The sequence below is a fragment of the Drosophila subpulchrella genome, chromosome X (genome assembly GCF_014743375.2).
Source record: "Drosophila subpulchrella strain 33 F10 #4 breed RU33 chromosome X, RU_Dsub_v1.1 Primary Assembly, whole genome shotgun sequence".
Taxonomy (NCBI): domain Eukaryota; kingdom Metazoa; phylum Arthropoda; class Insecta; order Diptera; family Drosophilidae; genus Drosophila; species Drosophila subpulchrella.
This window is the reverse complement of record NC_050613.1, coordinates 20,128,645-20,151,605: the sequence shown is the minus strand read 5'-3', so window position 1 is coordinate 20,151,605 and position 22,961 is coordinate 20,128,645. Positions and strand designations below refer to the sequence as shown.

The following is a 22,961-nucleotide window of genomic DNA, read 5'->3' as shown; positions in this document are numbered from 1 at the left end:
CGAAATGCTACAAATACTATTCAAAACTAACATTTTTCGGTGTCTTTGTGTTGGCTTGAAACGGTCACACACTGCTGTTGTTGTTGCTTGTTCCGGTTTCCCGGTGTTTTCATGTCCCAGGAAAAGGATCCTATCCGTAATTCGGACAGCGAATGATGCAGTGGGTAAAATTGCACATCGAAGAACGCCTTGGCTACAGTGCTCTCCCTCCCCTAGGCGATCCCGTGCCAGCAGCACCAGCAGTGGCCGCCTGCCGGCTCCTCCGCCCATGGGACTTCCCCAGCCGCAGGCACATCCCCTGGAGGCGCCCAAAATCATCGTGATCCATCCGGGGTCGCAGCACCTGAGGATCGGCAGGGCGGCCGACTTGAATCCGCTCACCCTGCTCCATGCGGTGGCATACAGGCGGCGACAGCGGAACACGTCTGGCGACCATCCGCACCATGATCCCCTCCTGCCGCCGCTGGACAACGTCAATACCGCCCTGATGGTGGAGTTCGAGGAGCAGCGCCTGGCCGTGTCGCGCATCCTGCAGCATTGTTGCGTCGTCGATGAGAAGAAACGCCTGCGGGTGGCCACGCCGCCGCAGCAGCTGGCCCACTTCAACCGCAGCAGCCAAGCCGAGAAGGTGCCGCCGCCAAGTGGCCAGCCTGCGGAGGAGCCCTGGCTGGATCGCCAGGCACCCGTCCTGTTCGATGACAGGATCCTGCGACTCAGCGCCCTCGATGCCCGCGACTACGATATCCATTTTCCCATGCAAAGGGGCGAGCTGAATGTGCACAAGGCGAAGGGTGGCTCGCTACAGGTGAGACCTTGCAGAGAAACCCATGTAACCACCCTTTAGGCTAGTCCTTTACTAAAAATCCCACTTCTTGCAGGCCAGCCTTCAGCATTTGGAGCGCATCTGGTCTTACGCCCTGGAGGCCCGTCTGAAGATCCCGTTGCGTGAACTGGGAACCCACTGCGCTGTTTTGGTGGTCAACGATGTTTATGTGCGGCGGCATCTGCGCGAGTTCATGACCCTGCTGCTGCAGCGCTTGGGCTTCCGGCGCTGCTTCCTCGTCCAGGACAGCGTGGCCTCCACATATGGCGCCGGCGTTGGCTACGGCTGTGTGGTGGACATTGGCGCCCAGAAGACCTCCATCGCCTGCATTGAGGACGGAATTTCCCAGCTGGATGCGAGGGTGAGACTGCCCTATGGCGGCGGCGACCTTGATCAGGTGCTCCTCCTACTGCTGCGCAAATGCGGTTTTCCCTATCGCGAGTGCAATGTCCAGGACAGTTATGTGGATGCCCATCTGCTGGATGAGCTTAAGGAGAAGTTTTGCCATCTCAATGCCAGCGTTTGTGGGGCCCAGGAGAAGCACTTTAACCTGCGCAAGCAGAACGGCCAGTGGCTGCGCTACACCATCCAGGTGGGCGATGAAGCCATCATGGCACCACTTGCCCTCTTCCACACCGAGCTCCTAAACATCACGGGCCGCACGAGAGCGGTATGCACTCAACTGGCGGCGCAGGAGCAGTACGACTGCGAAGACTGTTTCGATGCGGAGTATCTGAAGGAGACGGGCCGGAAAAATGGGATAAAGGGTGCCGATAACATGCCCATGGGCACAGGATCCCAGCCACGCCCCCAGCTGCCCGTGACCGCTGACGACGATGAGCTGATTGTGGTGGATCAGGACGAAGCCAATAGCAACTGCCAGCCACCGCAGGCATCGCACGCAGCTGGAGGGCACCCAAATACGAATGGCTACTACCACAACGGCCAGGGACAGGTGTTGCCCCTCGACCAGGCCGTAATCCGAGCCATCAACCGGCTGTCCAGCTACGAGACGAAGCGCAAGATGTTCGGCTCCATTCTGCTCGTGGGCAGCAGTGCCAAGCTGCCGGGCCTGGCCGCTTGGCTGGAGCATAAGATTAGCCAGCAGATGCAGCCCACCGACATTGAGGTGAACGTCTTCACTAAGGGCATGGACGCGGGCATGGTGGCGTGGAAGGGAGCGGCCATTATGTCCGTGCTGGAGAGTGCCCGTGAGCTATGGATATCGCAGAACGACTGGCAGCGTTATGGACTACGGATACTACGCGAGAGATCGCCCTTCCTCTGGTGAGATGCCACCACCCCACCCCATTGCATTTCGAATATGTTTAGGGAATTTGTAATTGTTAGTAATAGCGTTTAGTCGAAAAAGTACGAGGTTTGTAGGACCCCAGCAGTAGGGCAAGTGCCGACCAAAGCAGTGACGTCTATAACAAGCGATTGTCCTCAAGAAAACCTAAGGTTCATGTCATTAAAAGTAGTATATGTTTATTTTAAGGCACTTTAACAAAATACGCAATACAAAAACGGGCCTCTGAGCCTGTTTTTGTTGAGCTCGTTTGTATATTTGGAATTAAATATGTATACTTGGAAGTAAACAAATTTAGAGTCCAACGATAAGCGCAGTATATACGCAAATTTAACGATTGCCAAAAAAAGAAAACAAAACAAAGAATAAAGCTAAAGTCATTGCTTTGGCCGTGAAATTCGCACTTTATCCGGCGATAAGTAAAACACGACTTTCTTATCAAAAAAAATTAACGAAAAATGCATTTGCTATAAAAAATAGAACACAGAAAACAGACGTTCGAGTACAAAGATCAGGCCAGGTACTTGGGTGCACTGGAGCCCATGTAGTGGTACAGGTCCCCCAAAGTGGACTTCACCAGCTTCGCCTTGATCGCTTCCCGCTGGAGCCGTTTGTAGGCCTCGAACCGGTGGCATCCGCCGAAGCTGAAGTAGTAGTCGCCGCCCTCGCTGCCCGAGATCCACAGCAGATCGATGGGGGGTACCTCGTCCTCGCTGGATTCGCCCTGCGGGAAAGGATAGATGAACGTCAGTTGACTAACCAGTGGAGTAAGTAGCCGGGTAAACAACCAAGAACCTATTTTTAGTGGCCTCGACCTTATTTGCGTGCGATAAGTGTATGTATCTTTTCTCCTACTAAGATAAGAATTTACATTTTTTTGAAAATCTTATAATTAAAACCATTTTATGCTAGATTAATACTTGTTCTTAGAGGAAAAGTTAATCAATTCTATTATACTAGCTTAAAATGTCTATCTCTTATTTTTTAAAGAACTTTATCAAAGCTTCATAGGTTCACGAATTAAACTTGAAATGAGTTTAAAATGTAAAACATATATCTATTTAGAACTTTCTCAAAAATAGGTTTCATATCTCTTTGATTTTTTGATTATCCATAATAACATCAGCTATGATCCTTGCATTACAAATTCGAAAGTCAAGATCCCAATTCTTTGCTTACAGACTTATTTTGCACCTTTCACCTTATCTTGGTACATTCCGTGTACCCTGTACCCTATCTTATTCGAGGTACTGGCACCCACCTTAATGGTCTCCATCAGGGATTGCACCTTCTTCTCGTCCAGAACGGAGGGTATGGGTCTCTGGATGACGCTCATCGGAACCATATGGATCTCTCCAATGCCCGCGGAGTGGATTGTGGTGTCCATGGTGCTGTGTGCCTGTCGATGGGTTACAAATCTTGGCCAGTTGTGAAATTTTTACCAATTGAAATATGACTGGGTGTAAAACAACGTTATCACTGTGCATGTGGGTGGCAACCCTGCCTCGCCAGCCACCCGCACACATAGACATCCGTTGTGGCTGCCACAAAACGAGAAAACCTTACTGTTTTTGGACGACGGTGGTCCGATTTCTCTGCAGGATTGGACTGAATCCGGTGGCGCGTCTGCTCGCCAGTCGTATGAACTGGCTAATGAACTCCATGGCGGCCAATTGTACGATTTTTGCGGCGTTGAAACTTGTTTTCATACGTACACTTTGCCCAAGTGTGGGTTCGTTTACCGCTATATGTTGTGCTGCAGCTACTTGTTGTTTGTTTTTATGCATAATCAAACCCCCCACCACCCACAAACTCACACACAAACACACACACATAAACGGCCAGTATTGCCAATGCGATAAAAGCGAATGAAGACGAAATTCGAAATACATTATATACTATGTTAATGAGGGGGCTGTGGGGGGGCTGGGGGCCCCCATTTATGACAATGGCAAAAGTTCTGAATTCTCGGCTGGTGGGCAATCGCCTTTCTGATTAGCGTCAGCACAGAAATTAAAATGTTTAATCTACGTTGACAACTCTTGCTGCTTGTTTTTCGTCCCATTCCCCCATTGCCCTATCAAAAACCAATATAAATATAAATGCTATTTGCAAATGGGGGCCTAAAGTACGGCTGATAGCCGCTGATACTGGTTGGGATGCCTTTGCCACTTGCCAAGACAAGTTTTGCTTATTTCTAAAAAGGAACTGGATTTAAACTCAACGCAATTAAAATTTAACAGTTGCCCAGCGGTCAGTTGTCAACCCTGCATTTAACGCGTTGTGCAACACTGCCAAATTCGAATTTCAAAATTTACACGCGCTCTAAGAGGTTTCTTTATTTTAAAATTAGGAGTGTGTAAGAATGTAAGCCACATATTTGGTTTTTAATATATTTCTTAGTTGGTTTTTAAGGTAAATCAGTTTTTTTTTTAATTTAAATATTATTAATACCTTTATTTCATAACTATTTCCTTGCAAAAACTTGGCCAATTCCATCTCCAAACCATTTTCCCCATCAGTAGCTGCCGGAACATGGGAAATTATTCGTGTATTTACGTCAGTAATCGGCATCTTCTGTTCTTCAGCGGCTTGTCAGCCCCACAATCTTCAATTAAACACTACGAGTTGTTCGACACCGGGCGACAAGCAACCGATTCCGGGTAATTTTTCAGATCGGAGTCGCGTACAAAAAGGTAACCGATGACGGATGCCCCTTGACAGTCTCATTTGGCCCTCAGCCACAGCCACATAGGCGGGGAAAAATTTTGTATTCAAAATATAATAGTGCCTCTGTTTTTTCGAATTCGATTTGATGCGAGCATGAAATTCAATTTGGTGCAGACACTGGTCTTCACTTTGTGCCTCATAAGCGTGCAAATATACGGCATTCAAGGTGCTTAACTGAAATGGAAAAACTATACTTCCGGAAATTCGATAAATAACGAATTAACACTCTATTCAAGTTAAAAAAAGATTTTTGAAAATATTTTGCAACGGTTTTTTTGTTTAAATAAGTGTCCCTGGAAACGGAATCAAATCTTTCAACGTTGAAAATAATAAAAATATATGATGTCTTCTTCATGGTGGTTTCTCAACCATAACTATTTATAACGACTATCTTGCAGGGACCGTAATCATTATGAGTTTTATTTTAAAACTCAAAAAATAATCAATCCAAAGAGAAACACTATGGTATTTTCCTATTCCGCGTGTGTCGATCCTAAGTGGTTGATTCTTTTAATCAAAAAACAGATCAATAATCATTATTTACAGACCCTGCTATCTTGATCTAATACAAAACCTTTTTTTAACAAAAAAAATAAACAATATTATTTATAATCAGATTCGATGGAATTTAAATTTCCTCTTGGAACTTTGAAATATTTTTTTTTTTTTTCGAATACAAGAACCAAGTTAATAAATCAACAAATGTGATCAAATCGTATCAATTTTCTAACAAAACCGATAGATGCCAGTGGGAAGCGGATCGTGAGCAAGTATGAGCGGATAATGCAGATGTATCCCCAGCTGTCCTCAGGCGCAGGCGAGTCCTCGCAGTGGCGGGCGGCCGAGAAGGATAACAAGCGGCATCCTTGCAGACGCGACTGTGCGGATAACCAGCCGATGACCTGCTACTACTACATGGTGGTGCACTATGACGATACGATGGCGGAGACCTGCAAGCGATACCTCCAGGTACCGGTCTCGAAAGAACCCTTTTCCAAAGAAAAACATATCAATCCTTTTATTAAGGTGCCTAAAAGTATGTAGTGAAAAAATAACGTTGAACTTTTGAATTTAAAATATAGTATTTCACCCTTTTCCAAAGAAAAACATTTCAATACTCTTATTAAGTTACCTAAAAGTATGCAGTGAAATATAACGTTGAACTTTTGAATTTAAAATATAGTATTGCATACTTTTAGGCACCTTTGAAAAGGTTTTTGGAAATTCTAGTGATATTTCCGCATTCTGATACTCAAGATTTCATATCATTTCCCCCACTTTGCAGACAAAGTTCCGCTTCAAGCTGAATGGCAAGGAGTATGTGGACGGCATCACCCTGGCGGATCAGCTGGCGGCGAACGACGACTGCAAGTACGCCGATGGACTGGAGAGCGAGGTGATGGTGGTCAATGGCCAGCTGCCCGGGATGAGCATCGAGGTGTGCCACGGCGACACCGTGGTGGCGGACGTGATCAACAGCATGCACGAGACGACGACCATTCACTGGCACGGGATGCATCAGCGGCTGACGCCGTTCATGGACGGGGTGCCCCATGTGACCCAGTACCCCATCGAGGCCGGTCAGGCCTTCCGCTACCGCTTCGAGGTGGATCATGGGGGCACCAATTGGTGGCACAGCCACACGGAGCACCAGAGGGCATTTGGGCTGGCGGGTCCACTGGTGGTGCGCATGCCACCCAAACGGAATCCCCATGCCCATCTCTACGACTTTGATATGTCGGAGCATGTGATCATGATCCAGGACTGGGTGCACAACTTCGTGGAGAGCGTGGCCGAGAATATCCTGATCAACGGCCGGGGCAGGAACCTCAAGAAGGGCGTTAAGGCCGCCAAGCCGACGCTCTACGCCCACTTTCCGGTGGTCAGGGGCGGGCGCTACCGCTTCCGGGTGATCTTCAATGGTGAGTCAAAAGGAGAGCTTTGCTGTGAAGAAAGAGGTCCTTTCAAAGCCGTTTTTCTGACAGCAGATGGGAAATTGTAAGAAGTTCAAAGTGTTGTTTTCCAAATATGGTTCAGATAAATTCCTAGAATTTAAAAAAAAGCTTGTAAAGGTTTCTAAAAGTAGGCAGAGATCAAAGGAAGATTTACTTTCGGGCTTAACCCATTAAGTTGCTTACTTTCAAGCACCTATACAAGTGATTTTAACTCCCGAACCTTTTATATTTATACAAAATTTATAGTTAATGGAGGGCAGGCACAATGTAAAAATTTAAAACTCCTTTGTGAAACAAAAATTGAAATGAGTATTCTACCAAGAATTGTGGCACAAAAATGACAAGAATTAAAAAAAAAGTAAAATATGTTGCATACTTTTAGACACCTAAATACATACTTACTTATAAACCTTCCTTTACCCCTGCAGGCGTCTCCAACTGCCCCATCAGCCTGAGCATCGACAACCACGACCTGGTGGTGATCGCCAGCGATGGCAACGACATCGAGCCCGTGGAGGTCCAGCGGATCATGTTCCATGGCGCGGAGCGCTTCGACTTTGTGCTGCACGCCAACCAGGAGGTGGCCAACTACTGGATTCGGGTGAAGGGCTACAGCTTCTGCGCCAGGAACCAGTTGCACCAGGAGGCGGTGCTGCACTACCGCGATGCGGATCCCCGGAAGCTGGACGCGCACACCCTGAGCTATGCCTACGATGCGCCCGGGAAGACCCTGAATGAGCTGGGCGACGAGGCGGGCGGTGGCAATAGCATATCCCTGGCCAGCCTCAACGCCCAGCGACCGGAACCGGAAGTGCCGCCCGCGGTGACCTTCTACACCAGCATGAACGCCTTCGAAGTGCGCCAGGGCGAGGGCTTCCGCTTCCAAATGGACGACATTAGCTTCAACATGCCCAAGATGTCCCTGCTGCAGACACGCAACCTGGGCGTCGGCCAGTTCTTTTGCAATCGCTCCCAGCAGGCGGATCTCGGATTCAATTGCCGGCAGCGCCACTGCCAGTGCTCCAATGTCATCCAGGTGCCGGCCAATCAGCAGGTGGAGTTCGTCGTCTCCAGCCTCTCGCAGACGCCGCATCCGATACACCTGCATGGCTACACATTCCGGGTGGTCGGGATGGGGGTGCTGGGCGAGCAGAAGATCGGCCAGATCGAGCAGATCGACAAGAAGACTCCGTTGCCGCGACGCGGAAAGGGTGCTCCGCTAAAGGACTCCGTCCAGGTGCCCGCCTTCGGCTACACGATATTCCGGTTCTACTCCAACAGTCCCGGCTACTGGATGTTCCACTGCCACATCTCCCCGCACTCGGAGAACGGCATGGCCGCCGTCGTCCGGGTGGGCGAGGATGTCGAGATGAAGATGTGCCCGGTGAGCAACTGCGGACTGTGCAGTTCCGTGGCCTAGACTTACATAGTCCTTTGCGAGACCCAAAAAGTTACCCCTCATGTGGACAATAAAAGCGTTACCTTTAAGCTGGCATTTCAAATGGATTGATTTTGAGCGGGCCACTCTGGGCAGAAATATGATTTCAAATGTTACTGTTAAAAGATAAAAACCAAAATGTCACCATCAATTTAATATTGCCATAAACGTATTGATTTTACTATATTGATTTTCTATACAAGGTACGTCACACTGTAATTTCCACACAGAGAGATTTCTGACGTTCTAATCTGAGTTCATAATGTTCTTAAAAATAGAACGAAATTTTTGAAAGATGTATATCTCAGAAACTAAACTATTACTTATTAAAAAGATGTTAAGTAAACTCAATTTAAGTTTTCTCTTCTCACCATTTCGTTCTAATATTGAGATAATTGATACCAAAATGGGCTTACACGGTTTTTAAGAACGAATGTTCTCAAATCAAGAACAATGAACTTGAATATTTCTCTCTGTGCAGTTAACATTTTTTTGATTACAAAACTTTGAGACGTTATAATATCATAAAATCTTTTGTTTACACGGTGTCTCCATACAATCAATTGGGTTTTTGGTAACTTTTAGACTACATTTATTGTTCAAAATTGGCTACAATTTAAAAAAAAAATACATCTATAAAAAATTCTAAGAAATACAAGTTACAATTAATTATTTACAGAGAGAGAGAGCATTATTTTGGCACAGATTTTGACTTGTTGCGGAACCTTTCCAGTTTTACACACTAGCTAAAAACTTTCCTAACGAAAATGTTGAATAATTGCGAGTGCTTGTTCGTCGCGTTAGGCCGCGTGAACAGGTGGCGCTCCAGCCAGGCCACGTAGGATTCCACCCGCGTGACCACCATGGGTCCCCGGTCGGATCCACACTTGGACTCGCCCAGCGAGACGATGCCCACCAGCTGGTTGCCATCCATCACCGGGCCGCCGGAGTCGCCGAAGCAGCTGCCCTTCCTGGAGGCACCGCCACCGGCGCACATCTGGCCCTCGCCCACGTCCTCGTAGAGCTTCTTGCAGCTGTCCCGCGACCAGCCACTCACCTGGGCCTTGATCTTCACGGGACTGGTGTCCGTGGTCAGCTCACTGGTGCGACCCCAACCGGCGATGGTCAGGCTGTAGTCCACATAGTCATCGCCGCGGGAGGGAGTGTACAGCGAGGGCAGGCAGATTGGCTGGATGAACTCCGAGTAGGTGACGCTGCGGCTGAGTAGCAGCAGGGCAATGTCGTGGGTGTGCTTCTCCAGACTGGTACCCGATGTGTCGGCGGGACGGTACAGCTCGTGAACGATGGATCTCGCAATGGGAAAGTCCTGGAAAGGTGGTGCGCAGTCCGCCATGCCCCGGCAATCCTTCCCGCCAATCCGCACATCCCACACTCCCAGGCGAACGAGACGCAGTTGCTCATCGTAACCATGCCGGGGCACACAATGGGCGGCGGTCAGGACCCATCTTTGGCTCACCAGCGAGCCCCCGCACTTTGGCTGCAGCCTATCGCCGTACAGCAACATGGCCATCCAGGGGAATTCCCGCACCTTGGTGATCTCGCCATTCGAAATGTGGGGCTTCAGGTCGTGGCGGCAGTAGTTCTCCACCGATTGCGAGTACTCCGACTGGCGCCTCACGCAGCACACCGTGTAGGAGCACTCGGAGGAGTCCTCGTCCTGGACAAAACCCGGCTCCGCCAGGCAGTCCTCAACGAGGCGGCACTGGCCCGATCCTCGACAGCTGCCAAAGTGCAGCTTGGGCTCTAAAATAAATATAAAATACGAGGCATAGGTAATAAGGAATATAATACTTAAAAAAAAGAATGCTTATAGTAAAGATCCGCCAAGGGACGATCCGCTTAGGAATCATACATAAGGAACTAGTTCCCAATTCAAATATCAGCTATCAAAAAAACCAGTGATAAGGTATAAGGAATATAACACACAAGGAAATAGTTCTTGTATTTTAAATCAGTTTTGAACAAAAATCCCAAGACTAGTTTTGAAAAATGAAAATAAAAGCTGGGTTTTATCCGTACACATGTTAATGCCATGAAAACTCGATTGTAATAAACGACATCGAAAACCAGTTTTTGCTTTTCCCGATATGTTAATATATCGTTTTCCTAAAAGATTCGCGTGTAAAGTTGTTAGCACTATCCAAAATATAATTATATTTGTTTTGTAAACCATAGTTACTTTATTAAAAAACTGTAATTTCGATTGAAACATAACTTACTTGCACAGCAGCTGGATAATAACACCCCGCAGAGATACAATGCTATAGAAGATCGGAGAGCCATAGCTTTTAGTCTGAATCAATGCAATGGCTTTTCTGAAACTGATGCCTTTCACAAGCCTAGCACACTACTTAAAGTGAAAGATCAGAGAGCCGTAGCTTTGGTTCTGAATCACTCAACGCCATGGGGTCTAGTAAAAAGGGGATTACTTTTCGCTGCAAAGTAATGGGTAACCTACACACAACTTGCCATGGTTCATATGACATGTCATGTTAACATGACCATATTTTTTCCTTTTGGAACTTTAAAAATGAGAAGCTATTTTTAAGTTTAATTAAAGGTGTTAAAGGTTCAGAATGTCCATCCGATATAACCATAGTCCATTCCTATTTTTTATTTTACGTCTTTTACTTCGTATTAAATTGTAATTAGAGCTAAAGTGTATACAAACTTCGTATATTTTCCCACTCGCCACTGAGAGCACTTTTTCCAAGTGCGATATTTAAGCTCGCTCAGAACTGGAGCTCAGACCGGATTTTCTAGTGTCTCCGATATCCATAGATAGTGAGAACCATTTTCATTATGAACGTAGGCTTCGGGATTTTCACACGCAGCATATGTTTTATTTATATTGTTTTGTGTTTGTATGTTTATATTTGCATACTGGTAGCTTTTAAAGCTATCAAACATTTGGGTATCATATTGTTTTTGGCGCCATAGAAACCAGAGCATTTTAGTTATCCATTTGAAAAAATTAAAACCATCTATAATACTTATATATCTTAAACTATTCAATATCAAGTTATTTCAAATTATTTTCCCATTATTTTTGAATTTGAATTACCGCTATTGCCAATCAGAATCCAATTGACAACAAGAAATGGTTTGTGTATGCGCTATTCAGCAAACGGTCTGCGGTGGGTGACACGGCTAAGCTAGCGATGATAGTGTGAACAATATCGATACCTGTGATCGGGCCCGACCATCGATATTATCGATAGGACCATCGATTTTTTTGCAGCTCTATCTATGACATCAGCGTGACCGAATATGGTGTTTTAAATACTTTTTGGTATTATTTTAAGACCTTAAAGACTTAAAATATTGGAATATGGAATTGAATACGAATGCAAATTGTTTTAGTTTTATGTTGGACTGAAATATTATTAATCTTGTAAAATGAAATAAAAACAAACATTTTTTGCAATGGGAAAAACCTTATTTTTTCTATATATAATAAGTCAATTATTATTTTTACATATTACATATTATAATTTGAATTTCCAGGCGATTTATTTGTTATGGTATTTATGGTGGTATTTTGTAAAATATGAAATAGTATTTTATAGTATATTTTTGAGACCAAATTGGTATTTCTCGTTTGGTCCGGCCGCGGTCACGCTGTATGACATTGAGTTGACTTTAGTGCATTAGTTTAATCACAATATAATTCGAATTATTCGCAAATAAGTGGCTAGCCAGGCTTTGAAACTCGCACGGCAGCTGTGCGCCACTCCACCCGCCGAATCCCGGAGAGAATGCGCTGTCCTCGCGGCGAAATCAACGCATTCTACGGGTTCTAGCGGTCGCGGGTTGTTCCGGGGAGCACTGGGATTCCTCCTCCTCCACTCCGCCGAACCACAACAAACGATCTGAGGCGATCCCATCCGATCCGACCCGACATTATGTAAGTTGAGCGTGCCCGCGTCGTCGAGGGTAAACAACAACCGCATCACCGCAGGTCAATACGGAATACCGTTCCGATTGATCCCTATATAAATACATTATGTGTGAGGTTCGGAACTAGACCTTACTTAGCTGACCTTCCCAGAACCAAAATAAACAAATGTCCATGTATGTCTGAAAACAACAAGTTCATATATTACATATGTATATGTCAGCTGTATGCACAATATCAAATATATAGTCGGAATAGGAACAGGATAACAATAACACGATTTTATTAATCGAAATATAAGTAGTGAATAAAGGCTAACTAAATCCCCGTTTTTAACAGAACTGACCGGAAAGGAAACCACTTCCAAATCGACGATGCGTTCCCGCAGCAATTCGGGCGTCCGCTTGGACTACTACCAGCGCATCGTGCACCGACTGATCCTGGCCCACCAGGAGCCGGTCACCGGCCTCTTCCCCGCCTCCAATGTAAACTCTCACGCCTGGATCAGGGACAATGTCTACTGCATCCTGGCCGTCTGGGGCCTGTCCATGGCGTACAAGAAGATTGCCGACCAGGACGAGGATCGGGCCAAGTGCTATGAGCTGGAGCAGAGCTGTGTGAAGCTGATGCGCGGCCTGCTCATGGCCATGATGAACCAGAAGGACAAGGTGGAGAAGTTCAAGATGACCCAGAGTCCCTACGATTCCCTGCACGCCAAGTACTCCAGCAAGAACGGCTTGCCCGTGGTCGGGGACAATGAGTGGGGCCATCTCCAGATCGATGCCGTCTCCCTGTACCTGCTGATCCTGGCCCAGATGACGGCTTCGGGTCTGCAGATCGTCTTCTCCCTGGACGAGGTGTCGTTCATCCAGAATCTGGTCTTCTACATTGAGTCGGCCTACTCCATTCCTGACTACGGGATATGGGAGCGTGGCGACAAGACCAATCATGGTGAGTAGATGGTACAATAGAAATAATAGCCATAATAAAGAGCTTACGAACTTAATGATCAAAATGTGTTGAAAAAGTTGGTTATGATTTCAAAGTATTTATGTAAATCCTTCTATCTTTCATATATGTACACTATCATTTTATAAAAAAACGTATTTTTAGATACAGAAAACAGGAGTATTATTAATTGTATCATTATTTAATTGATTGATAGATCGGTAATATTTTGTTTACATTTTATAACCGAGTATTATTAGGCGTAATTGTGCATTATCTTATCTCCAAAATCATAATTGCTTGATTATAATAATATGTTTGGTTCTTATTCAAAAAATATTCAGCTTTATAATGTGTTATGTGAGCAGTCCAATATTGATATATTTATATTTTCCAGGTGAACCGGAGTTGAATGCCAGCTCAATTGGCATGGCCAAGGCGGCGCTGGAGGCCATGAACGAGCTGGATCTGTTCGGCGCCCGCGGCGGGCCAGCCAGTGTGATCCATGTGCTGGCCGACGAGGCCCACAAGTGCCAGGCAGTGCTCCAGTCGATGCTGCCCCGTGAGTCCAACAGCAAGGAATTGGATTCCGGACTGCTGTGCGTCATCGGCTTTCCCGCCTTTGCCGTGGACGATGCCCAACTGATCCACAATACCAAGGATGCGATTCTGTCCCGACTGCAGGGCAAGTACGGCTGCAAGAGATTCCTGCGCGATGGCTACCGCACCCCCAAGGAGGATCCCTCCAGGCTCTACTACGAGCGCTGGGAACTGCGCATGTTCGAGAACATCGAGTGCGAGTGGCCGCTGTTCTACTGCTACCTGATCCTGTTCCACGCCTTTCAGAACGACAAACGTTCGGTGGAGGAGTATGCCAGCCGGCTGGAGAAGATCATGGTGCGTTCGGAGGATGGCATCCTCCTCGTGCCGGAGAGCTATGCGGTGCCACAGGATCTGGTGGGCTTCGAGTACCAGAAGCCAGGATCCCAGGTCCGCGAAGTGGTCGGCCGGTGTCCCTTCTTGTGGGGCCAGTCTCTGTTCATCCTCGGAAGGTTGCTGCAGGAGGTGAGCTTTTGTTTTAGACGTTTTTGGCTGCTAAAGATAGATGAAAGCCTTGGCGACCCTGTAAAGTATTTATATCGATCTGGCTACGTACATTTGCGGGCACTTGGTTAGGTCAAAAATTGCACTCATAATTTGTAGAAATTTTTAAAAGATTTATTTTCTTATCAACGACTGCTTCTAATGTTGTTTTTCTTAAAACCTTTTTAGGGTTTCCTTGCCGTGGGTGAGTTGGATCCACTGAATCGTCGCCTGGGAGCTCAAAAGAAACCAGACGTGGTCGTCCAGGTGGTCATCATTGCCGAGGACAACGAGATCCGTGACAAGCTGGCCGAACACGATCTACACGTGCAGACGATCGCCGAGGTGGCTCCCATAGAGGTGCAGCCAGCACGTGTTTTGAGCCACCTGTACACTTACCTGGGCCGCAACCGGAAGCTGGGGTTGAGTGGCAGAAAATCCCGGGACGTGGGCATCCTCAGCACCAGCAAGCTGTACTCGCTGAAGGATCGCATATTCGCTTTCACCCCGCAGGTGAGTGACAATGGAGTCCAGTTAGCCTTCTCGAATTATCCAAGAAAACCGGCCACCTCTTCCCAGACTCCCGAAAATACCCAATGCCCCATTGCTCTGTTTTTACACTTTCTATTGTATTTTTGGTCAGCGATGCAAACCGGTCGTGGCGTTTTTATTTCCTATTTTCTTAAAATAATGCAAAATCTTTGAGACTAATACTAACAATTATATCATGGAAAATTTGCTTATTAAACAATTATTATTTATTTTCCTACACTTAGTAATAATTTCTATTAATTTAACTTAAATTTTGTATTTTAATTGTTGGAATTGACACTTTGGGTAGTATTTTTCATTGAAATTATTTTAAGGCAAAAAAAAATGAATTGAATTTAATCTGATCATCATCTTAAGTTCATCTAGGGCCGATCGGTTTGCATCCCTGTAATCGATGATTGACTTATGATTTCTACCGTTTATCACGCATCAGTTCGCCGACCTGTCGCGCTTCTATATCGCCTCCGATAACGAACTCATGATCGACATCCTCAAGGGCGAGATAAATTTCCTCAAGTCCGCTTGGGATCTGCTGGGTCGTCCGCTGGTCACCCTGGTGCTGAAGCGCATCCACCTAGGTCGGTCAACGGAGAGAGAAGAGTCGACGTTTAACGTTTATTTCACTCCATGTCTTTTTTTATTATTTTCTTATTCTAATGTTTATTTGTGCGCGGGTTTTTTATGCTCCCCCCGACTGTTTTCCCCATATCTTTTGTGAATTGCTCTGTTGATTTGATTAATTTGCAAGGGTTTGCTTTTGGTATTGGTATTGTTTATCAATTAATTGACACGCACACTCGAACCACACAAATGCACCCACTTGACTCGTTAACTCTAGAATTGAATCGGTTGCTCAAGGTCCGGAAATTTGCGGTCTATTGAATGCTTTGTCTTGTCTTTGTCCAAAAATAAATTCCATATTGAAGAGTAAATGATCTTGACCTTTTTGCTTATTCCGAACATTGGGCAGCTGGTTCTGAATTTTGTTGAATTTCCTTTGAGCTTTTAGTTGGTTTATGCTTTTAGTTAGCTTTAGTTTGGTTATGGTAATACCCACACACTCGACCATAAATGACATAGACTACTTATAGGTTTAAAGAACAATCACACACACACACACTTCACCTTATATACTTTATACATACAGCTGCGGTTAAAATAATAGTATGAAATAAATTTGTCTGTCAATTAAATTTACCTAATTTTAGAAGGAATGAATTGAAACTCAAATATGTTAAAAATAATTTTAATATCCCTTTTTATACGACATTTATAAGCAAATACTACTGATATTTTGACCGCAAATATATTATTTTTAGTTTAATGTAGCCTTAGTTTATTTATTTTATTTCTCAACGCTCTGCTCTGGACTTTTATGAACTTTTACACCCTTACTCCCATATTTTCCATCCCCAAAACCCTTGAAAATTGGCCAATAAAATATCGAATACAACAAAAAAAATGAAAATCGAAACCAAAACAAATCCTTTCTCTTCTTTATTTTATCCCAAATAAATTTAATAAATATATACACAACAACAACTGCAACAACAACTACACTTACACAGCATATCGACTATGAAGAATATTATACAACACGCGATCCCGACTTGCTTGCCAGCAATTTTACCACAAATTTAGCATTCTTGACCAACAATTGGCGTCACATGTTGGGCAGGCCGACAATCACACTAATGGCAACCCACTATATGCTAGGTAACTACCCGAAATAAAAAATCCAAAAAAAACAATAAGCAAAAAAACCCACCCAGCTCGATTCTGCATTGCCACCTCCAATCCAAATCCAAATCCGATCCCCACTGCACCCAATGGCAAAAACACTTGATTCCAAAAACCACTGCATATATGCGATATACTATATAATATATACCCCTATTTACACACAAAAGCCAACAACCAATTGATTTAACTATATGCAAACGATCTGTGATCCGTGACCTTTGAACCCTGCTTGTGTCAGCTTAGTAAATGGCCTGATTGCTTCTGCTCTTTCTACTACCTTTGAACCCAAATCCAAATCCTTGTTCTTGTTGTGACCCTGCATACACCAATATCTTGTGAAAGATATTTTCAAAATTAGTTATTTCTTATAGGGAATCTGAAAACATTTGACTATACAATTTGATTTATTTTTTCAGAACCAAAAAACCGTTTTCATTAAAGGTTTATCTTTTATTCCGAGTACTTTCTTCAAGATATAGGTGTACAGTTTATGGATAAGGTACTTTTGTGTGCTCTATATCCCATGCTTTCTTTGAATATTCGGACTTCTTAACTATCTCTATTTACACGTTCATAACATAAAATAAAACACTTTTAGACCAAACTCGTTTCAAAACAATCCACAAAATGTAGACCATCCCAACCAAAGTCAAGCTTGCGGTATTACAAAGTTACATGACCTCAGAGAAATACAAACATACATAAAGCTAAAGCATCTTATGAATAATAAAAACAAAAATCCACGCAAAAACCTGTGATTAAATATAATTAAGTATTTGCTAATCCCTGTGGCTGTTGCTGCTAATCAATTTTCCCACTGCATTTGGCTTGCACCCAAAACTCAGACTAATTGCCGATGGTGCTGGAATCCTGTGCTTATATATATCGGTAACCGTTGTTGTACTTTTGTGTGACTAACCCGTAGTTTTTAAGCGTCGCTTCTAACCCAACCCACTGCCCAGCATCCCAACCAGATCATGATCCACATACTCATACCAGTTGACCGAGAGATAAAGACAATGAAAAATCTAACGAATTCCAAACGGATGCGGTGCGGAATCCACAGATCAGGACAAGATTCCGCTGGCCATGATCCAGACGATGAGGAAACTGAAATCGGGCTACATCAACGGCACCCGCGTGATGTTGGGCAGCCTGAAGGACTTCCTCAACACCTCGGCCATCACGGACCTGAGCTTCCTGGGCAGCACGGAGGACGGCTATCCGGACCGCCTGCATCCGGATGTGCAGACCTACCTGGATGAGCACCTGCTGCGCTCGTTCAGCAACCGCAGCACCATGAGTCTGCGCGGCGGACAGCTGCGTCCGCGGACCCTGAGGCGCCGCATGTCCTGCAAGGGAGCGATCAAGAAGACGCGCTCCATCAATGTGGATTGTGAGTGATGGCTTTCCCTAGGTGGAATATTACTCCTTGACATTATAATAACTTCCTTCTGCTTTTCAGCTGACAACCTGGGCATGGAGGGACCTTCTCCGCTCACCGAACGCCGCCTCTCCTCGATTGTGCCACCTCCTTGGCTGCAGGCGAACAAGCAGAGCCATGTCAGTGTCTTCGCCACCACACCGGAGGAGGGACCCGCCAACTCGCCACTGCATCTGGGCAACGAGCTGTCCATTCGGGAGAACATCTATCCGGTGGATCCGCAGCACCACAGCCGCTCGGCGATCGACAGACGCAGCGAGTTTGTCCGCCAGCAAGAGAGTTAGTCTGCCATTTGGTTTTCATCTTACAGTTTATTAACTAATTTTAAGTTCTTCGAGTTGCTGGAGGGAGCTAGTAAACTAAACTAAAACTATGTACTTTATAAGTGATTAGAGTATTAGGGATAATCTAATGTAAATGTAATCTGTGTAAATGTCAAATAACTGTTATAAAATATTTCAAAAGTTATGTTGATATAATCGTAAAGTCCAGTTAAATGCAATAAGTTTATTTTAAAAGCTCAACTTCAGCACATCCATTTAATTATAAACTTTTTATTTTTTTGTGATATCTCCTACCTTTTAATTTCTATACTTTTGTTAATTTTACGTTCTGCTTCTTGCCTTCTGTTTTCATTCATTTCTTACGTATAATTTCGATTGGCCCACCTTCGCTACGAACTGCGATGTTGATAGTAACAGTGCCCAAAATTCTCATACAACGCCATCGTGCCGAAACCAATTTCGCGGACACAGAGGTGGAGGAGCTGATTGCGATGCTGCGCGAAACGGAGAATCTCGAGGAGCAGGGCGACATCCTGCAGTACCTGGTGGACACTCAGGGACTGGACTTCAATACAGGTAAGCCCAGATAAATAACCAATGCTCAAATTTTCTACGTTAAACTAGGTTTCGGGGCAGCTTAATGCTTTTCAATTGGAGGTTTCTTACAACGGGCTGAGAGAACACCCGGAAAAATGTACATTATACACACACCTTCTTTAAAATCCACAGCCAAATAAAAAAAAACACCCACCTGCGATTAATACACGCCGATAACCGCTCACACTTTTACACATTCGGTTAAAATTGAACTATGTTTAATATGTTTTAGGCTAGAGATTGTTGGTATAATGATGAAGAAACAGATCTTGCTATTAACATTTTAGTTCCCATAACTTACACTATTTATTACACAATTTAAACAAGGGAACAATTTTTAACAAAAAGATCTATTAAATTTATAAGAGTCGTGGATAAACAAAAATTTAAGTTAGGAGTTGATTCGAAACCTGCCGGATTTAACAATCTTTGTATTATTTTTTTTGGTTAAATTGGCTCTTGAAGAACAGTTAGAATAGGTAGTGTCTCTTGGAAAAGAGCCATTTATTTAGCATATCCTGTTCTCATTCTGTTGTTTTACCTCGTACTCCTGTCGTTTTGTCCCGTACCTCGTCCTCCGTGCCGTAATCGTACCGTACTCCTCGACGGCGTACAATACAGCTGGCCTGGGATTCAAGAATAAATCGGATGACAATGCGACCCCAAATGCCAATAATGCAGCCGCCGGTAAGTCCGTCCATCCGTCTTGTGTTGATTGTTGTTGTTGTTGTGCGGGCTTTCTAGACGTACCTACATATGTACATATGTACACACATCCATTGGAAATACCCGTTTTCCTATATCCTATATCCTAAATCCCCCTCTCCATGTACACTTCCACTGATTGGCCAAAACTTCGATTCGTGTAATCCTTCTTACTAGTCTCACACATATGGTTTCCATCCTCTGTATCATATCTTTTGTTTGGTGTATCTTTGGTGTGATATGTGCTATTTTCAAAACTTTCATGTCGTATGCTCCATCTAAAAATGCATCATAGCTTTGCTTTGGGTTTTGTTTTTTGAATACATACATATATGATTTTAATACAACTAGTTTTATTACATTTGAACTTCTCTGGCTTATTAATTATTCAAGATATAATTTCCAAGATCGTCTTATATGACTTAGTATTTAATTTAAAATTATAGTTCCTTTAGATTTTGGTAAATTTAAATGAATTGTAACTTAATTTACATTTTTTAGGTTAAAAGCAATTTTAACCGTATCCAAAATGGAGTTTAAAATATGTTGAAATATTTACAAAACTTGAAGTATTTAAAAAAGTTTGTGTTCAGAGAAGTTCGGTAGTCTACATATACCACAAATTAAATTAAATATCAAATGAAATGGCTTTGCTTTAAGTTATGTCTAATTAGCATTATTAACCACATTTGAATTATTTCTTTTTGGCCATGTTTTTCAAACGTAAATTAATTTTTTAACATTTTATTTTACTTTCTTCGCCCGACCACGCATTTAACCCCACATGCAAAAACACACAAACACATCCCGCATGTCCCGTTCGCTCACCATTTTCACAATAACCCAAAATGCGACGAATTGCGATTCAATCCGAAACCAAAAACCATAATCCAATCCTAACCCCAACTAACCCATAATGAAACCAAACGAAAACAAAAGAGCTCGAGCAAACGTTTGGGAATGAGGTGGTGCTGGAACTGGCTGGTGGTGGTGCAGGAGGCGCAGCAGGAGCTGCTGGTGCAGGTGGTTCTGGTGATGGGGCCAAAAAGAGCCCAACGATTGTGCTGCCAACGGTGATCATCGATGCTGTTACAATTCCAGCCGCCACTAGCACCGATGCGGATGGCAATGCCAATCCGGGCTCCGCCACCGCCGCCGGCAACAGCAATGTCCATTGCATCGGCAACACGAGCAACACTAGCAACATAAGCAGCAGCAGCATCGGCAGCAACACTAGCAACCACAACAACATGAGCCCACATGAGAATAACGATTCTTCCCAATCCGAAGGAATGCTGGAGGAGGGACGCGTGGTCACTGTGCGGGATCTACTGAAGGGACTCTACGAGAAGGCCTGCCAGCAGAAGCTCTGGGGACTCGTCCGCCACACGGCCGGCATGCTGGGCAAACGGGTCGAGGATCTGGCCAAGGCGGTCACCGATCTGCTCGTCCGGCAGAAGCAGGTCACCGTGGGAATGCCGCCCAACAACGAGCACACCATCACGGCACCACTGCCGGAAGTCGAGCTGCGACAGCTCATCCACGATGTGAGCAATTCATAATATTCAAGGTTGTCACACAGAGGGAACAATCCACTTATTCGTGTATCCTTTTCTAATACAGGCCTATGGCGACGATGAGAGCACAGCGATGCTGACGCAGGAGCTGATGGTCTACCTGGCCATGTTCATCCGCACCGAGCCGCAGCTCTTCCACGAGATGCTGCGCCTGCGCGTGGGCCTGATTATCCAGGTGATGGCCAAGGAGCTGTCCCGCACCCTCAACTGCGACGGCGAGGCGGCGTCGGAGCATTTACTTAACCTCTCGCCCTTCGAGATGAAGAATCTCCTGTACCACATACTCAGCGGCAAGGAGTTTGCCGTCAGCAGCGGTAAGTCTGCCAAGATCTGCCGGGATCATATCATACATATATCATATATTAATCTATATCATATTTCAGTGGCCCGTGGCAATCTGTCCATTGTGAGCTGCAAGAGCAGCCGCGTCAGCAAGAAGAGCCAAATCGGTCTGGGCGATCCGGAGGGCGAGGACGCCCTGATAGCCACCATTGACGACAGGCAGGGCCAGTGGCTGCGCCGCCGGCGATTGGACGGAGCGCTGAATCGGGTGCCCCGCGACTTCTATTCGCGCGTCTGGACCGTTTTGGAGAAGTGCCAGGGTCTGGCCATCGAGGGACGTGTCCTGCAGCAAAGTCTCACCCAGGAGATGACCCCCGGTGAACTGAAGTTTGCCCTGGAGGTGGAGACGGCCCTCAACCAGATACCACAGCCCGAGTACAGGCAGCTGGTGGTCGAGGCCCTCATGGTGCTCACCCTTGTCACCGAGCACAACATGGTGCCCACTCTTGGTGGCATCATTTACGTGGAGCACCTGGTGCACAAGGCCAACCAGCTGTTCCTCGAGGACCAGCGCAAGGTTCAGGGCGATGCCACTCTGTGCTGCGCGAAGATCAAGGACGGCAAGGAGCAGCAGCAGGCCGCCTCAGGAATGCTTCTCTGCGGAGGGGCCGCCTACATATGTCAGCACCTCTACGACAGGTAAGGATCGCTTATTGCATGGCCAAGAAGGGTTGAATATAGGAAAGAGTTTAGAATCCTTGTATGCCTCCTTGAAGGATAAATTCTTGATTTGCATACGATATCCTAGTTCCCCTTTACTGACTTTTGGCCATCTATTGCAGTGCTCCCAGCGGCAGTTATGGAACTATGACCTACATGTCCCGGGCGGTGGCCCTGGTGCTGGACTGTGTGCCCAAGCACGGCGAGATGGAGTGCGCCATCTCCTGAAGCGGGCGTTCACTTAATATAATGCCAAAATCTCTGCAACTCTGGATACGTCCGTTCTCGTTCTCGCTCACTCGCACTTTAGCACCCTCTTCCCGTCTCTCTCTCTCTCGAGACTGCCCCTCTTTTTTTTTGTCTCTTTCCCTCTGACCCCAGCCCAACGATCATTTCAGTCAGAGGGCGCCATGTATATATTTTTTGCCCGACCTCTACCCAAAAACACTTGGTTAACATGTTCGTTTTGCTCTGACCGAAAAAGAAAGGGAAGAAAGAGAAGCCAGCTTAGTATGGTATTAACCCACGCATGTAAGTGTTGACCCCTTGGATAGACCAAAACCATACCCCAAAAACCGATCCTAATCCTAATCCAAATCCATTTAGAAAGCCAACTCGCGCTGCTCGATACAGATTTGTTTTTTGTACTTGCGGCTGTTTTACAGCGACTACACTTTTGATTGTTTTAACTTTTATATTTTTAAATGACCTTATTTTATATTAGACGTTTGAATTGTAAAGTTGAACGCGCAGCAAGATTTACAATAAAAATGTGTTTGCAATGTTCGTCGAGTGTTTTAAAGAAATCTTTATGGATTAAAGTTAAAAAAAATAATTTATTGGTTTATAAGT

The 22,961-nt window shown here is 45.2% G+C and overlaps 5 protein-coding genes across 24 annotated transcripts; 3 read left to right on the top strand and 2 right to left on the bottom strand.

The window, feature by feature from the left end:
- The first annotated feature begins 30 nt into the window (after positions 1–30).
- Positions 31–3,420, top strand: LOC119556593 (actin-related protein 8). Of its 3 annotated transcripts, none has more exons than XM_037868903.1 (4): positions 31–160; positions 217–805; positions 879–2,110; positions 3,314–3,420. In XM_037868903.1, coding segments are annotated over exons 1-4 (1,830 nt in total). In that variant the 5' UTR covers positions 31–152; the 3' UTR covers positions 3,315–3,420. The 3 variants fall into 3 exon arrangements, with proteins under 3 accessions (XP_037724831.1, XP_037724830.1, XP_037724829.1); XM_037868902.1 differs by lacking the exon at positions 3,314–3,420 and adding an exon at positions 2,613–2,735; XM_037868901.1 differs by lacking the exon at positions 3,314–3,420 and having other exon boundaries at positions 879–3,182.
- On the bottom strand, positions 2,568–3,936 carry LOC119556598 (putative sulfiredoxin). Of its 2 annotated transcripts, none has more exons than XM_037868909.1 (3): positions 3,699–3,936; positions 3,394–3,550; positions 2,568–2,856 (listed from the first exon to the last, which is right to left on the bottom strand). In XM_037868909.1, the coding sequence occupies exons 1-3, from the start codon at positions 3,917–3,919 to the stop codon at positions 2,644–2,646; spliced, it is 591 nt and encodes a 196-aa protein (XP_037724837.1). In that variant the 5' UTR covers positions 3,920–3,936; the 3' UTR covers positions 2,568–2,643. The 2 variants fall into 2 exon arrangements, with proteins under 2 accessions (XP_037724837.1, XP_037724838.1); XM_037868910.1 differs by having other exon boundaries at positions 3,394–3,531; positions 3,699–3,840.
- LOC119556592 (laccase) lies at positions 2,786–8,436 on the top strand. Of its 2 annotated transcripts, none has more exons than XM_037868900.1 (4): positions 2,786–2,899; positions 5,605–5,831; positions 6,148–6,784; positions 7,246–8,436. In XM_037868900.1, exons 2-4 carry the CDS (start codon positions 5,646–5,648, stop codon positions 8,235–8,237), a joined length of 1,815 nt encoding a protein of 604 aa, XP_037724828.1. In that variant the 5' UTR covers positions 2,786–2,899; positions 5,605–5,645; the 3' UTR covers positions 8,238–8,436. The 2 variants fall into 2 exon arrangements, with proteins under 2 accessions (XP_037724828.1, XP_037724827.1); XM_037868899.1 differs by lacking the exon at positions 2,786–2,899 and adding an exon at positions 3,979–5,028.
- A 128-nt stretch (positions 8,437–8,564) lies between these two features.
- On the bottom strand, positions 8,565–10,603 carry LOC119556597 (serine protease easter-like). The gene is made up of 2 exons (XM_037868907.1): positions 10,496–10,603; positions 8,565–10,019 (listed from the first exon to the last, which is right to left on the bottom strand). Exons 1-2 carry the CDS (start codon positions 10,557–10,559, stop codon positions 8,998–9,000), a joined length of 1,086 nt encoding a protein of 361 aa, XP_037724835.1. The 5' UTR covers positions 10,560–10,603; the 3' UTR covers positions 8,565–8,997.
- Positions 10,604–11,886: 1,283 nt separating this feature from the next.
- Positions 11,887–22,895, top strand: LOC119557949 (probable phosphorylase b kinase regulatory subunit alpha). Of its 16 annotated transcripts, none has more exons than XM_037870973.1 (13): positions 11,887–12,183; positions 12,514–13,125; positions 13,520–14,187; positions 14,395–14,718; positions 16,326–16,473; positions 17,567–17,896; positions 17,966–18,223; positions 18,700–18,804; positions 19,447–19,512; positions 20,470–21,077; positions 21,154–21,421; positions 21,491–22,088; positions 22,232–22,895. In XM_037870973.1, exons 2-13 carry the CDS (start codon positions 12,549–12,551, stop codon positions 22,335–22,337), a joined length of 4,056 nt encoding a protein of 1,351 aa, XP_037726901.1. In that variant the 5' UTR covers positions 11,887–12,183; positions 12,514–12,548; the 3' UTR covers positions 22,338–22,895. The 16 variants fall into 16 exon arrangements, with proteins under 16 accessions (XP_037726901.1, XP_037726899.1, XP_037726904.1 ...); XM_037870971.1 differs by having other exon boundaries at positions 18,646–18,804; XM_037870976.1 differs by having other exon boundaries at positions 18,640–18,804; positions 20,632–21,077.
- Positions 22,896–22,961: the final 66 nt, after the last annotated feature.

What these genes read in the sequence shown, in the direction of transcription:
- LOC119557949 (XM_037870969.1), top strand. Translation starts at nt 12,549, where the DNA reads ATGCGTTCCCGCAGCAATTCGGGCGTCCGCTTGGACTACTACCAGCGC. An exon ending in TGCCAATAATGCAGCCGCCG is followed by an intron (nt 19,513 to 20,469) that starts GTAAGTCCGTCC and finishes CGAAAACAAAAG; the next exon opens with AGCTCGAGCAAACGTTTGGG. An exon ending in TGTCAGCACCTCTACGACAG is followed by an intron (nt 22,089 to 22,231) that starts GTAAGGATCGCT and finishes CATCTATTGCAG; the next exon opens with TGCTCCCAGCGGCAGTTATG.
- LOC119556597 (XM_037868907.1), bottom strand. Translation starts at nt 10,559, where the DNA reads ATGGCTCTCCGATCTTCTATAGCATTGTATCTCTGCGGGGTGTTATTA. An exon ending in ATTATCCAGCTGCTGTGCAA is followed by an intron (nt 10,020 to 10,495) that starts GTAAGTTATGTT and finishes TATTTATTTTAG; the next exon opens with AGCCCAAGCTGCACTTTGGC.
- LOC119556598 (XM_037868909.1), bottom strand. Translation starts at nt 3,919, where the DNA reads ATGCATAAAAACAAACAACAAGTAGCTGCAGCACAACATATAGCGGTA. An exon ending in ACCACCGTCGTCCAAAAACA is followed by an intron (nt 3,551 to 3,698) that starts GTAAGGTTTTCT and finishes CAACTGGCCAAG; the next exon opens with ATTTGTAACCCATCGACAGG. An exon ending in CCCTGATGGAGACCATTAAG is followed by an intron (nt 2,857 to 3,393) that starts GTGGGTGCCAGT and finishes CCTTTCCCGCAG; the next exon opens with GGCGAATCCAGCGAGGACGA.
- LOC119556593 (XM_037868901.1), top strand. An exon ending in CGAAGGGTGGCTCGCTACAG is followed by an intron (nt 806 to 878) that starts GTGAGACCTTGC and finishes CACTTCTTGCAG; the next exon opens with GCCAGCCTTCAGCATTTGGA.
- LOC119556592 (XM_037868899.1), top strand. Translation starts at nt 4,956, where the DNA reads ATGAAATTCAATTTGGTGCAGACACTGGTCTTCACTTTGTGCCTCATA. An exon ending in GCAAATATACGGCATTCAAG is followed by an intron (nt 5,029 to 5,604) that starts GTGCTTAACTGA and finishes CAAAACCGATAG; the next exon opens with ATGCCAGTGGGAAGCGGATC. An exon ending in CCTGCAAGCGATACCTCCAG is followed by an intron (nt 5,832 to 6,147) that starts GTACCGGTCTCG and finishes CCCACTTTGCAG; the next exon opens with ACAAAGTTCCGCTTCAAGCT.